The sequence below is a fragment of the Topomyia yanbarensis genome, chromosome 2 (assembly GCF_030247195.1).
Source record: "Topomyia yanbarensis strain Yona2022 chromosome 2, ASM3024719v1, whole genome shotgun sequence".
NCBI classification, from domain to species: domain Eukaryota; kingdom Metazoa; phylum Arthropoda; class Insecta; order Diptera; family Culicidae; genus Topomyia; species Topomyia yanbarensis.
The window spans coordinates 389,314,377-389,330,500 of record NC_080671.1 but is presented as its reverse complement, the minus strand read 5'-3'; the positions used below and the strand labels follow the sequence as shown (position 1 = coordinate 389,330,500).

The following is a 16,124-nucleotide window of genomic DNA, read 5'->3' as shown; positions in this document are numbered from 1 at the left end:
ACAATAAAAAAGTTCAGTAATTAATTAGATCCAAATAAATCGCTCCGGTAGCTCTCCGAACCGGATTCAATTAAAGCCGATTGGATTGTATCACTTCGGGGGGAGAACCGGTCATCCGGTATTCGATTGATTCCTCCTCCCACCCCACCCACGCACTGGCTCTCGTGCACCACTGCAGCATGGATGGTTTGGTAGGTTTGATTCCGCAGTGTAACCGGTGTTTGCTCTGTCTGCTGATGCCAATCGAAAGTACCTATGTGTAATAGTGGGTGGACTTACCTGAGCACGCTTGCGGTGGCAGTGGGAAGATGAGCGTGGTGGAACTTTTCCGTCGGGCCACGGCACATCCGAGGGATTGTGGCTTAAAGCTGCGCAATTGCTGCATAAAGTCCGAACACTCCATCAGGGCGACGTCTGCGAAGTGCAGATCGCAGAGAATTTGATTCTGAAAGTGGAAGGTGATGAAAAATGTGTATATTGCTAGGTTTTTGCTTAAAAATAAGTGTGTTACCAGCTCGCGAGAGTGCAGATAATGCAATATGCGCTTGTGTATTATAATAGTAGAGTAGAATGGGGTCAAATAGGTATTGGAGTACAATAGGTATAGGGCATTGTCTTTGGTATGTTATTGCAGAGGTCGCTCATCTTGTGTGAATTAGATACACGGTGGAATACATCGTTGATGACTGTCATTTCGGCTGTTACCGTGAATCAGTTGTATTAGTTACGGCGTCATTTACGTTTTCGCATGCTGTTCTTTCGTCCTCTGTACAGTACATTTAATCAAAGTAGAAAATGAACACGAGTTTTGTGTTGATTTTTCGATATTCTTGTTCTTGAAAAAAAATATGAACATCAACATGAAACATACGCTTGGGGCACAATAGGTCAGTACTGATCGTCTGACAGCTAATCAATCACGTGAGCCGGAATAAACAACTTCAATTCCACACTCTGGCGACGATGAGAACAACGACGAAGTCATTCGTAAGTACAAAGCCAGACGCAGCTGCCGAAACAACATGTTTTTTCAACATTTCCTTTCGCTGTTTCATGATTTTTCACATTATTTGCAACTTCTCATTTTTTTACCCGAATGACGTCAATTTTAATACTTTTCAAATGAAAGGATTTTCTAGGCGTGTAACCTCGAATGACCAATGGTACCCCCATATTTTAAAAGCATCGAAAAAGAGTACCTTCTCCTTATTGGAGTTAGCTTGAAAAATATTTAGCCAGGCATAAAACAATAATTACCAAAACGTTGCCAGATGTGTATAACTTTTCCAACGACTACTTGTTTGTCAAAAGCAGTGCAAAATCATTGCACGAACTTGCCAAAGAAAACTGTCTTACTTGACCCCAGTCTACTCTATCTATCTAGTTCACTGAGTATGAAGAAAAATACAGCTACTTTCAGAGGATTTTAAATAATTTTACAGGTGCAAAACGAAAGAAATTTTTAATCAATAAAATTCCATGTGAAATTCCGAAATTCGCGAAACTCGGAGTGATATTCCGCCCGAAAATCAGTGCATATTTCCACGCGAAATCCCACGCAAAATTCCGCGCGAAATCCCACACAAAATTTCGATCGAAATTCCGTACAAAGTTCCGTGTGAAATTCCGATCGAAATTTCGCACGAAATTCCGATCGAAAATCCGCACGAAACTCCGTGCAAAATTGCGTGCGAAATTCGATGCAAGATTTAGTGAGAAAATTTGCGCGAAATTCCGGGTCAAATTTCGTGCGAAATTCCGTGCAAAATTTTGTGCGAAAGCGTTGTGAAAATCCGTGCGAAATTTTGCGTAATATTCCGTGCGGAATATTCCGGAATTTCACACGGAATTTCGAAAGTAGTTCCTCACTGAATCTTGTATCGGATTTCACTTTCACAAATTTTGCACGGAATTTCGCACCGAATTTCACTCGAAATTTCGCGCGGAATTTGGCGTGGAGTTTCACACGGAATTTCGTGCGGAATTTCACGCAAAATTTCGCACGGAATTTTGCGTAAAATTTTGCACGCAATTTCGCATAGAGTTTCACACGTAATTTCGCACGGAATTTTGCGCAAAATTTCGCGTAGAATTTCGAGCGGAGTTTCGTACGGACCTTCGCGCGAAATTTGCAAAATTTCGTGCGAAATTCCGCGCAAAATTCCGCGTGAAATTTCGCGCAAAAATTCGTGCGAAGTTCCGTGCGAAACTCCGCGCGAAATTTAGCGCCCAATTTGGGTGCGAAACTCCGTGCGCAATTCCGTGCGAAATTTTGCGCCAAATTCTGTGCAAAACTCCTCGCGAAATTCCGCGCAATATTTCGTGTGAAATTTCGTGCAAAATTTAATGCGAAATTTTACGCAAAATTCCGTGCAAAATTCTGCGCGAAATTCTGTGCGAACCTCTTCGCGAAATTCCGTGCGAAACTTCGTGCGAAATTCCTCGTGATATTCCTTGCGAAATTTTGCGCGAAATTACGTGCGAAACTCCTTTGCGAAATTACATGTAAAATTCTTTGCGAAATTTCGTTCGAATTTCGCACGGAATTTCGCAAAAAAATTCGCACGAAACTTCGTGCGGAATTTGTAGCAAAATTCCGCACGCAATTTGGCGAAATTTGCGAAATTTCGCACGTAATTTCGTGCGAAATTTCGCACGAAATCTCGCACAAAATTTCGCGCGTACTTTCGCACGAACCATCGCGCGAAATGCCGCACGGAATTTTGCAAGGAATTTCGCACGGAACTTCGAAAGGAATTTCAAACGAAATTTCGCACGGAATTCGCAGGGAATATTGCACGAAATTTCACGCGGAATTTCTCGCCAAATTTCACACGGAATTTTGCACGGAATCTCGCACGAAATTTAGTGCTAAATTCCGTGCGAAAATTTGCGCGAAATTCCGTGTGAAATTCTGTGCGAAATTCTGCGCGAGCTTCCGTGCGAAATTCCGTGGGTAATTTCATTCGAAATTCCGTGGAAAATTCCTTGCGAAATTCCGTGCGAAATTTTGCGCGAAATTCCGTGCGAAATTCCACGCGAAATTCCGTGCGAAACTCCGCGCGAGATTCTGTGCGAAATTCCGTGCGAAATTTTGCACGGAATTCCGCGCAAAATTCTGTGCTAAATTCCGTGCCAAATTCCATGCGAAATTCAGTGCAAAATTCCGTGCGAAATTATGAGCGAAATTCCGTGCGATATTCTGCGCGAAATTTCGCGCAAAATTCCGTGCGAAATTTCGCGCAAAATACCGTGCGAAATTTTTCTGGAAATTGCGCGCCATTTTGTGCGAAAATCCGTTCGATATTCCGTGTGAAATTCCGTGAAATTCCGTGCGAAAATTGGTGCGAAATTCCATGCGAAAATTCGCGCGAAAATCCGTGCAAAAGTCCGCGCAAAAGTCCGTACCAAATCTGGTGCGAATTCCGTGCGAAATTCCGTGCGGAATTTTGCTTGAAATTTCGTGCGAAATTTCGTTCGAATTTTCGTTCGAAATTTCGTTCGAAATTCCGTGCGAAATTCCGTGCGAAGTTTTGCGCGAAGTTCCGCGTGAAATTTCGTGCGATATTCCCTGCGAATTCCGTGCGAAATTTCGTGAAAAAATTCGCGCGAAATTCCGTGCGAAAATCCGTGCCAAATTTGGTGCGAATTCCGTGCGATATTCCGTGGGAAATTCCGTGCAAAATTTTGTGCAAAATTTCATGCGAAATTACGTGCAAAATTCCGTGCGAAATTTTGCGCAAAATTTCGCGCGGAATTTCGCACGGAATTTCGCATGGAATTGGCACGGACTTTTGCGCGGAATTTCGCACGGATTTTCGCGCGAATTTTCGCACGGAATTTCGCACCAATTTTCGCACGGAATTTCGCACAAAATGGCGTGCAATTTCTAAAAAATTTCGCACGGAACTTTGCGCGAAATTTCGCACGGAATTTTGCGCGAAATTTCGCCCGGAATTTCGCGCAGAATATCGCACGGAATTTCGCACATAATTTCGCACGGAATTTTGCACTGAATTTCGCATGAAATTTGGCAGGGAATTTAGCACGGAATTCCGCACAGAATATCGCGCGAAGTTCCGCACGCAGTTTCGCACGGAATTTCGCGCAAAATTTCGCACGGAATTTCGCAAGGAATTTTCCACGGAATTTCGAATGAAATTACCCACGGAATTTCGAATGAAATTACCCACGGAATTTCGCACTGAAGCTCGCACAGAATTTCGCACAAATTTTCGCACGGAATTTCGTGCGAATTTTCGAACGGAATTTCGCGCAAAATTTCACACGGATAGAATTTCGAACGGAGTTTCACACGGATATTTGCACGGAATTTCACAGGGAATTTCGCACGGAATTTTGCACTGAATTTCGCGCAAAATTTCGCACGGAATTTCACTCGAAATTTTGCACGAAATTTCCAGTGAAATTCCGCGCGAAATTTCGAGTGAAATTCCGTGCGAAATTTCGAGTGAAATTCCGTGTAAAATTTGTGATAGTAAAATTCACTGAGAAATTCTATGCGAAATTCCGAAATTCACACGGAATATCGCACAGAATTTCGTGCGGATTTCGCCCGAATTTTTGTGCGGAGTTTCGCACGGAATCGCACGCGAAATTTCGCACGGAATTTTGCACTGAATTTGCCACGGAATTTAGCACGGATTTGCACACAGAATTTCGCGGGGAATTTCGTGCAAAATTTCGCAAAGAATCTCGCGCGAAATTTCGGCCGGAATTTTGCACGGGTTTTCGCTCGGAATTTCGAACGAAATTTCGCGTGGAATATGCACGGAATTTCGCACGGAATTTCGAATAGAATTTCGCATGGAATTTCGTGCGAAGCTTCACGCGAAATTTCGCACGAAATTTTGCACGAATTTCGCGTCTAATTTAGCGGGGAATATCGCACGGAATTTCGAATGAAATTACCCACGGAATTTCCCACGGAATTTCGCGCGAATTTTTAACGGAATTTCGCATGGAATTTCGTGCGGAATTTTTATTCGCACGGAATTTCTCACGGAATTTCGCACGAAACTCCGCACGAAATTTCGCTAGGAATTTCGCGAAGTTTCATACGGATTTTCGCACGGAATTTCGCACGAAACTTTGCACGGAATTTCGCACTGAATTTCGAATGAAATTTTCCATAGAATTTCGCACGGTACTTCGCACTAAATTGCGCACGGGATTTCGCACAGAAGTTAGCACGGAATTTCGCACGAAACTTTGCACGAAATTCGCACGGAATTTCTACTGAAATTTACCACGAGATTTCGCACTGAATTTTGCACGAAATTTCACACGGAATTTCGCACGAAACTTTGCACGAAATTTCGCACGGATTTTCTACTGAAATTTCCCACGGAACTTCGCACGAAATTTCACACGGGATTTCTCACGCAATTTCGCACGGTATTTCGAATGAAATTTTGCACGGAATTTCATCCTGAATTTTGTATAAAATCTCGGGCGGAATTTCGCACGGAATATCGCACGGAATTTCGCACGGAATTTCACACGAAACTTTGCACGGACTTTCACACGGAATTTCGCACGAAATTTCGAATGAAATTTCCCACGAAATTACGCACGGAAGTTCGCACGGGATTTCGCAGTGTTTCAATAGAACTACGAATGGTTCATCATATGTTCGAAAAATTCGCATATTTTATGAAAAGTTGCGTAATAGAACGGATCGTTATTTATTGCAATAGTATTTGGACAGATTTCGCTATTTATTCTCTACGATATTTTTATTGGGTTGAAAGCTACCGAGTGATACCACGTTATACAGACAAATTGTTATGCTACGAACGATAATAACGACTATTGAAGGGAAAAACATAGGATTAATAACCTGATGCACGGACATGTTAGCATTAATGGAACTTGAAATTAAATTTATTAATACAGACGTGGTGCACAGTGATCACTCTTACATACAAAAGTCGGACAAAACCTCAAAAGTGGCCCGAATTTGATGAAAACTTCACATTGGGATAATTTCGTAGTGCTAAATTCATATTTGGTGATTCGAAAATTCAACATTTTCGAATATAAAGTTCACTTTATCTGAAAAATCATTTTCAAAAAATTTGGAGTAGAGAATTTTTAGCAGAATACACATTTTTTCAATTGATGATAATGCTGAGAGACTTTTATAAATTATATTACGAACCTTGGGCAATCAAAAACTACCATGCGTCTCCTTCAGATATATTATGACAAATCATCTTCTTTCATACCTCGGGACAAAACAAGATATTTATTTTCGGAAAGTACACTAATTTCCAAGTGTTATTAACTACAAGCAATATTTCCGGACTGCTTCAAAAAAGTACAGCCTCTTTGAACATTATAATTTTAATGTAATACATTTAATGCATTATTTGATTTATTATTTGTTCATCATGTCTGAGCGGGAAGTATGGCTTGTGTCGACTAAATCGAATGCAAGTATAAGTCCAGCGAGATAAAACCAGTTCGACCCTAATCGGAATCTTAAAATATTCATTTGACTAACATTGGATTAAGTACAGAATTGATCATCTATTTCAGCTTTGAAGTTCTGCAAAAAAATCTGTCTATCGTCGTCAAGCCTTAATATTTTGAGAAGACTCTATTCAACCTGTTCACACAAATTTTAAATCATAAAATTTTGTTTTGGAATTTTGAGGTTTTGTCCAGCTAGGCGACACTGACACTGCGGCGTTTTGATCCGTGATCATAGATGCTAGTCAGATTATAGTAGTATTGGGGCTGAGCACCGCTTAACTATTCATTTTTATGGTAGCGTTTTATAGCTAGATACGTTAATTTTTCTACTATCGGCAGAAATCTGATGTCCATACAAATTTTGGTTTTAAGCTGTGAAGCCACCTTCCTTTTTTTTGAATACCCCCACAGGTTTTTTGGTACCCCAAACTTCGGGCTGTTCGGTTTATTCGGCTTCAATTTTTTTGTTTGGATTCGGGGGAAAGGAAAGGGCCTATGGCTCACTATGCTCTTGTATTCCGTATAACAATTTTCATAATCAGCAGCACATAAAACATCCTGGAAACCCTACTCAGAACCCAGCACCAAAATGACCGTTCATCAGCATAATAATAATCAATAGTTACCTTGAAACGTCTGGCTCTCTTCTGATTGGGACCGGTTAAGTTGAGACCACATGAGTTGCACCTCAAGCATTCCTCGTGATAGTGATTGTTCTCATACAGCGGGGATGGTTCTGCAAAGAAAAAAAAAAGTAGCGCAAATGTTCCGGTTAACTGTTGAACTAGCGGCACCGAAAGCGGTAGCCGCATGAACTAAAACCAATAACTCTACAGAACGCTACAACATCGAACAACGATCAAAGGACTATGGCAAAGGTATGCGTGTGTGTGTGTGTGCTCTGGTGAGCGTGTGAATCACCGATGCTTGTGTTTATGCTGTACGTTCACGGTTATCTGGTGGTTTTCGGAGCATGCGGGAATTCAACAATGATTTTGTATGTCGTTTGTTTTGCTTCGGAGTGGGAAATTTTGTGTTGTTTTTGCTGATGGAAGTGTGTCGGAAAATTGCTGGTCTCGAGCGGTGACAGAAGCAAACGATGTTGTATTCTCATTTCAGTCCCCAGTAGGTAGTGAAAAGTTTTCCTGTCCTACCAAAGCCTTATGGTACGGAACAACCCGGAGCATAACCGAACCAAAAATGTGCAGAAAAGCGAGTGGAAAATTGCAACCGTTCTATAGAAGAAGAAGAAGATAAGCTGATTAGGCGGACATGTTCTGTGAGCACCGTTCGGCGGGGACCCATCTTTCCGGAAGAGAACGAAAGAGTGTTATTGAAACATTAGCAAAAACATTGGCTCTCGTTGTTCCTGTATGCTGCTGCCGTGTACGTAAGGGAAGCTATAGATTCTCCGGGGGGATTAGGTAGTATGCAACGGGCAGGGGAACGTACCGGAAAAAAAAACAACAGACAAAAATAACAACCATCAACAGGAACAACAGACAAAAATAACAACCATCAACAGGAACGGTGGCAGACACCTCGGGGAAAATTATTCACGCTAAATTTAATTGCTATTGTTGTGCATCGGAATAACGGGAAAGCAGCTCATATCTAAGCCTGTTAGGGGACGGCTGACCTCCGAAACGAGGCGTAGCAAACTGTAGCTACTTTTGAGGAATGATTTTTAAGAAGAGGATTATTTTCCAGTTTTGAGTATTTCATGAGATGACAAAAATAGAAACAGGCACGTAGCCAGAGGTGGGAGAGTAGGAGGCTAAATACCCCCCCCCCCCCCCCAACTGAAATTATTCAAAAATGAATTTAAGAAAGAACTAGTTTTTCGGTGATTCTTATCAAATTTGTATCTTGTTTGGTTTGAACAACTTAATGAAATAATGTTGTGGAAGGTTGCTATATCGAACCACCAAAGACACCGGTCACGATATTTACTCAGTATGCAGTGAGTGTGACACAAACATTTTCTTTCATATTGTGTGACTTGTTGAAAGAACAAAAGAAACTATTACTTCTTGCTGTGGAGATCTGTCGAGATGAGTGAGTCGCAGAAGCAAGAGGTTGCTCCAGCCAAATACGGAGGCTATTGACTTCCGATTTTTTGCTGAAGGTGAAAATGGGGGTTATACTTGCGGAAGTCGCCTTGATAGAGTTCTACCATGTCAGACTGATACCGTTCAACAAATTAGCTCAAGCAAAACCATTTGTCACTTTGTATAATAACTTGTAACACGTGGTTGCTCCTCATATATATGGACGATGATAAAAACGATGTTCGGCTACAAGATCTGATACCGCTTACTTGCACCGTGGCCATTAAAAGATTCATGTCACATTTAGAAGAAATGGAATTCAGTACATTGGAACCTCCATCTCCGAACCGAACCGGGGGATCGTAAATTGAATTAGTTCGTAAAAAATCGTTATTTGGGATTTAGTTCGTAAAAAAGTTTGCTTCAATTCTTATTAAAATTCGTTGATTGAGCAATGTTCTCAATAACCCTATCAATATGGGTATTTTTTAGAACGAGCTTGACAAGTAATGAGCTTGAGCTCCGTTATTGATCTAGACTAGCTGAAGTTGTACAAGGAATCAGTAGATAATTATGCTTAAGAGTAGCGAAGCATCTTTCAATGTGTAACTCTTGGTAATCCTAAAGTGTTTATTGATCAATACCGGCGCCGACCAGGCTCGAACGTAGATCGCGGAAGGAAAGGGAAGGGATGTTAGTCCGATATTTGCTTTTGCTAGAGTTCGTATATACTAATGCGCACTCCACAAGTATCACGGAAGGAGGATACTTGTTGGTAAATATAAGAGTGCTGATCTTCACGAAGAGAGGTGACTCCACTATCTGGACTAGATATTGAACCATCAACTCATGGATCGGGGACCAACGGCTTTACTTCCCTTCCGAAGGAAGACGTGACCACAGATTCAACTCAGAAAAAATCTCAACGACCTTGGCTGGGATTGAACCCAGACCAACTGGGATGGGTGGCAGTCACGCTTACCACTCAGCCATCGCCGTTATCTGGAAGACAGGAATTCCACGAAGATCCGTCCGAAAATCTTTAAAATCGTGACCGACCATCTTAGATTCCAATGAAACTTTACACGTTTCACCGTCATGCAAGACTAAATATTTTCCACAGGTAATAAGATTATTTTGACTCAAGAGCAACTTTTCAAAAGAACGTAAACGTTTCTACGTGTATGAATTTCAAAATTTTTTTGTTCGATTACTGTATTTTATACAGCAAAACTATCTGAGAACGAGTTACAGGGAATGAATACTTCTGTCTAAAAAAAAATATACACTAAAAAAATGTTGTGTCATTTTTCAAAAAAAACAAAAATTTATGATAAAAATTTAAATTGCGAAAAAACCCATTTTTTTAAATTTTTTATATTTTGTTACCAAAAACCTAAAGAGAAAAGAAACATTTTGAATGTTACTTTCATGTAACTTTCAAATGGTTTACAATATCGCCTTGATGTCAAAGAGAAAGTTGCAGGAAACTTTACGGGCCTTTTGAAAAACCTATTATTGTTGATGGAGAAACGCGACTAACTTATGAAAAGGTCGTAATAAACCAAAATAATTGTGTTGTTAAAACAAAAGTTAAAATATCTCGAGAACTACTACATTTTAGAAAATTTTTGTTAAGAGTATTTCGATTTAAAATGGCGTTTAGAATCATATTCAAAAGGAAAATTGTATTTTTGACTGCAAATAGTAAGAATTATAAAAAAATGTCAAAAGTTGTTGTTAGGAAAACTTTTTTATTGAAAGCTTCTCCATGATCCAAATACACTAAAAAGGTTGCTTTTACGTCTTTAAAACGACAAACATTAAATTTTTGACATTTTTTGATGAGGTAACGCGAAGAACTTTTAAAAAGAGCATAATTACACGAATTAATTGTTTTTGAAGTAGCAAAATTTCAAATATCTCGAAAACTATCGCATTTTGGAAGCTTTTTGTTAAATGCATTTTGATTTTAAATGGTGCTTAGAATTATATTCTGTAATAAAATTACAATTTTGTATGTCAATTAGTATGAAATTTAAAAACATGTACGAAGTTATTGTTAGAAAAGTTTTTTCACCGATTTTTTCTCCATCATGCAATCACATTCAAAATGTTTCTTATCTCTTTAGGTTTTTGGTAACAAAATATAAAAAATTTAAAAAAATGGGTTTTTTTGAAATTTAAATTTTTATCATAAATTTTTGTTTTTTTTAAAGAATGACACAACATTTTTTTCAGTGTATATTTTTTTCGGACAGAAGTATTCATTCCCTGTAACTTGTTCTCAGATAGTTTTGTTGTATAAAATACAGTAATCGAACAAAAAAAATTTGAAATTCATACACGTAGAAACGTTTACGCCCTTTTGAAAAATTACTCTTGTATGAAAATATTCCAATTTCCAGAGAATATCATGGAGATTCATACAGCGAACACACCTGCAAAGTTTCGTTCGAATCGACGATGGTCATATTTTGCGGTCGGCCGGTTTCTCATGGAATCCCTCACAAGTGGAAACGTTTTGCAATCCAAGATGGAGACTTCCAGTTGAGTAATATGTTCGATAACCCGGCGATATTGGAATTTTTGGAACGGAGTCGGAGTACGGTAAAGACCCGTTTTATCAGCCCGTCGGTGTATTTTAGGCTGCCAAATGGGGACATTGATAATATCGGGGTAAAATTTTTCTTTCTTTTTAATAACCCAAACTGGAAAATATTCTTTATTTGTCTTTAGGCATAGTCTCATGACCATTTTTAATTTTTAGTGCACATTTCAAAAAATTTATTTATTTTTATTTTTGCTTTTTTTGCATCCTTAAAATAAGAAAAAAATGCTCAACAAAAGCACATATTTCATTATAAGGCTGGCAAAATCGGGATAAAAGACTCACTAACTCAGAGGCAAACTGAATCGGGTTTGTACCGTTTTTAACGAATAAATGTGGAAAATTGATGTTAGGAACCCTAACAATATAGCTATTTTTGGAACAGGTTTGACAAGAAGATAACGGAAATCGATAAGTGGCGTTATTTTGAAGGCCAAGATCAGATTCCGGTTGAGCAAAATTTTCTATAACCATATCTTCACTACTTTTCCGTTTTCGACAATGTTGCCCATGTTGTTTAGGTTATAGAGAATTTAAACCGGAATTCACCATCTTGGATTACAAAATGGCTCAAGATATCGATTTCCGTCATACATTCGTCAACTCCATTCCAAAAATACCCATATTGTTGAGGTTGAAGGGAATTAATCTAAACCGGATGTAGCCATTTTGGATTACGAAATGACTCAAGACATCGATTTGCGTCATTAACTCGTCAACCCCATTTCGAAAATATCCTGCTTTTATTAGTAACAGTTGGCTAAGAATATGTAAAATTGTATACAACTTCTTACTGTACTGTACACACTCAACCTTTTTTTACGAACTTAGTTCGTAAAAAAAGAGTTTGTTATTTCGGGGGTGGGCGTGGTGTAGTTGGTAAATCGATTGTCTTGTACGCAGCGCACTTGGGTTCGAGTCCCGACCCCGCACATAGGGTTAAAAAAATTCATAAGAGGTTTTTCTAACCCGAAGAGGCGAATGACCTTAAGGTTAAAACTTCTATAATCGAAATAAAAAAAAGTTTGTTATTTTGAATTTAGTTCGTGAGAAAAGTTACGTAAATCGAATATTACGTATAAAAAAATTGAGGTTTCAGTGAATGAAGTACGAATTTAGGAATAAATTCCCCATATTTTAAATGGTATTTTTGTGGTGAGAATCTAGGTAGACCGACTTAATTCTTCCTGCCTGAACCTGCACGTACAACACATTACGCGAGAGTATGCTTACACACATTAAATTTTTGCACATCCATATTATCCAATACCATTACCTGATCCATAAACCATAACATAACAATAACAATTGCCAAATTTGTGGCGGCTGTTCAGGTAATATTGACGGCAAAGGTTGTGTCAAGTATCTCAAAAGCAACAGCCAGCACCATGGTTGAGGAAGTCCACACTCGTGACCCGTGAAATCAGATGTTTGCGAACAGGACATGGCTGTAATCACGATCAGGGCTTCGTTTTCGTTTGCCAGCACTAGGACTAATGTTGTTCTCAATTTCAAAGCGAGTGTATGGAGGAAATAATTAAGCTGAATTTGCCCGCGTGCATTGCCGTGAGCCGTTGTTCTATTTTCGTTTTCGCAATGTTCGAGTGATTTAGAAAGTAGCGTCGCTCTCTTGTCATTTCCGCCTAATTTTGGTAAATGAAAAAACATATTTTCGACTCCGATCACGAAGATGAGATTGAAGTATACGAGATACAAATTATTAATCATCAAGACACTCTTGGTTAGGAAAAATACTTCCCAGTCTAGTAAAAAGGTTTCCACATGCAGATTTATTGGCACACGCTAGTCGCTCACACAAGATTTGTTGGTAATCATTAACCTTTTATCATTATTATTGTTTATACCATAGAAGCTTAGCTCATGCATTGATCCGAATCAAATAGAAGCATTGTTTAACAAAAAAGCAAAAGTTTTATAGAATAAAGAATATCAGAAATTAATAAATTGATAACAAACAAAATCTATCTTTAAACCAAAGTGTCTGTAAAGCAGGTAAATGTAATTTCGATTGGCTTAAAAAAATCTCTTTGACTTACAGTCACGTATTGTTTAATTGTTACTAAAAGAGAAAACGGATCATAATCTCAAGGAAGTGACATATACACAGCTACATCACGTGAGAAACTGTGTATAGATAACGTTCAAAAGTTTAGCCCAGGCAGAAAATTCCACTGAGAAGAACAACATGCAAAACGGCATCAAATATGTCAACGTTGAAACTAGCATCCTGAATATATGGATGACGATAAAATGGAAGTGCTCCTACACGACCTTGCGCCGCGCAAGCATATTAAAAGATATACAGTTAACTCTCTCTATGTCGATATTGAAGGGACCATCGACATAGGGAGAGATCGACATATAGAACACAATGATTTTCTTTGAGACAGCTTTTCCTGCAGGACATCATAATGCATACCGGGAAATGAATATAGATGCACGTATTGGGGGGAGTAGGGTAGTAGACGACGAGGTAAAGTGCACACGCACTTCAAAACATCAAGTTTGCTGTTTGAGAAGGAATCCCTTATTTGCAGTTTATCATTCTGCCCCACTTGTAGGGGAACACGGGGAGACGACCAGGTTTTCAGCTAAACCTGCATAAATCTCTAAAAAAATTTTCAATCCTTCCAAAGTCATTGAGCTATAATGTAAAAAGGTATTATTTGTGTTCATGATTTTTTTGCAGAATTTTTAGTTTATTTTTTCAAAAGTTACAAAAGTTTGTCTGAGATCGTTTTTTTTTTGGTCAAGTCTCCCCACTGCGGGGAGACTTAACCAAGGCCTGGGGAGACGACCAAGAGAATTTTGAAAAATCAGAACAAAAAATAATGACATAAATAATACTGTAATCCTTTTTTCCATATTGTCGAGGTCATTAAGTAGCAGTAAAAAATATAAAAGGGTTGCATTTCATAAATTTCGACTGTGTTTAATACATTTCCTTTTAATGATTAACTGTACTGCTTACATTGCATATTAACACGTCACGAAATTAGCCATATTATTACTAACTTTGTTTACTAGTACAAAAAGATATAGACTGTTGTTTGATGTGGGATTTTTTGTGACATGATGAACACTAACAGTAGGTACGGCAGCATAGTAAATATCAGAAATTTTTTTATCTTTCTTCGGCTTATTGCCACTTGGTCATGTCCCCCCATAAAATCTTGGTCAAGTCTCCCCAACATTAGTTACTGCGTTCAATCTCGTGCAAATTTTAGTAAAAACTATTTCAATGCTCCGATTTATGTAAAATCATTTCACTAGTTCATAAAGTATAAAATAATGTATGAGTACTTTAGAAGTATTAGGCGAGTAGATATGTCCATACAAAGTTTGATAAAAAATTACATAATTTAACGCAAATTTATAAAATACGGAATCTTTTTTATAAGGAAAGAATTTTTCATTCCAAACTTTTAAAATTACCTTAACGGACCGAAACTAGTATAAAATCATGTTTGAAATTTTTTTAAGAGTCTAATAGAACACGTCATAACCAATAATAGAACTCTGCGCTTGGTCAAGTCCCCCCAGGTTCCCCTAATTGAAATTGTTTTGATCACGAAAGTATGATTTCCGTGCTATAGATGGCTGCATTTTAAATATTTTCATAGCATGTTAAAGTCAAAATTTTGAACCCAAAAATGCATAATTTCTAGAAAACCTCGATATATGCATATTAAGATGAATTCGTTTTACAAAGTCTCGTAGGAAAACATTGAATATCCACTTTATCCCAAATCATGTCTTCACTGCCACTAGGGGACCGCGGGGCAAGTCCGACACCTTAAGCGCAATAATTTTTCTAAAATTGCACAAAGCTTCAAAAATTTTATATTCTGTGCATAATCCTTGTTTAGGTGGTTCTTAACAAAATATAATTTTTTCAGCGTTTCAAAAAATTGATTTCATTAAAAAATATTGTTTGCCAAAAAATGTAGAAAAATGGCATTTTAAAAACTCTGCGGGTAAGACCGACACCCCAAAGGGGCAAGAGCGACCCCCTTTTGAACTTTCTTTTTCAAATTTTTTCCATTAAAAATGTATTGTGTATGTGTGATAAAGCGTAGTTATGTGTATATGAGTATGTGTGATGCAAACGTATGCTTTCTGTAGTTTCATCGCGTAGCAAGAGGAAGAGCATTCGAATGCGTGGTATTATGAATTAATAATGTTTAACGCATGGTTTATATTATGGTACGGGTTTTCTCAAGTAATTCTTTCGAGCCTAATTGCCACTTGTATAGCCATTCTAAGTAGGAAGAGCTGTTCTGCAAGCAGATTATATACGCTATTACTAGGACTCATTCACTTAAAAGTGACGCACGCTTCGTAGTAAGCTATCCGGTTCGTGTTGTGATTTTTCGGAACACTGTTGATCAATAATCCGGCGGTCAATGAAAATTTTTCATCAATATCATTTCAAAATCTCATATTAGATTATACTTTTCGTTTCTGTTTGTAATATAACTATGAATCACGTTCAATTTAATTCTCAATTTTTTTGGTCGGCTTTTAGACAATACTGATAAATAAAGACAAAAAGCATAGTTTCCGTGTATTTCAATTATTAACATGACGTAATTATAGTATAATTGAACACAACAAATATACCCTGTCGTTTGTATCGATTCAAAAACGAACCCAATCAACTAAACACCGTGTCGGTCTTACCCCACCCAAAAACTGTTGGTCTTACCCCAACAGCGCACATTTTTGTTAAATGCTCAATTAACAGTATTGAAATACTCAAACTTATCTTCAATTCACACAAATAACGATATGGAGAGTAGAATAGAATGTGTGACACAAAAACTGGTCATTTTCAAAGCTTTTGTGTTATTGAAACCTTAAAATGTATCAACTAAAAATAACATCCAAACGCGCATCAACTTTGCTTTCGCTTGTTTTGTTTATTTTGTTGACGTTTA

At 38.2% G+C, this 16,124-nt stretch overlaps 1 protein-coding gene across 1 annotated transcript in view; it reads right to left on the bottom strand.

Moving 5' to 3' along the window:
* The window catches only part of LOC131684765 (uncharacterized), a 713,337-nt gene that overhangs the window by 171,828 nt on the left and 525,385 nt on the right, over positions 1-16,124 (bottom strand). Inside the window, exons 13-14 of the mRNA XM_058967900.1 lie at positions 7,128-7,237; positions 280-445 (exon numbers count right to left, since the gene is read on the bottom strand). Of these exons, the coding sequence (XP_058823883.1) occupies positions 280-445; positions 7,128-7,237 (276 nt within the window). The remainder of the gene's footprint in view (positions 1-279; positions 446-7,127; positions 7,238-16,124) is intronic.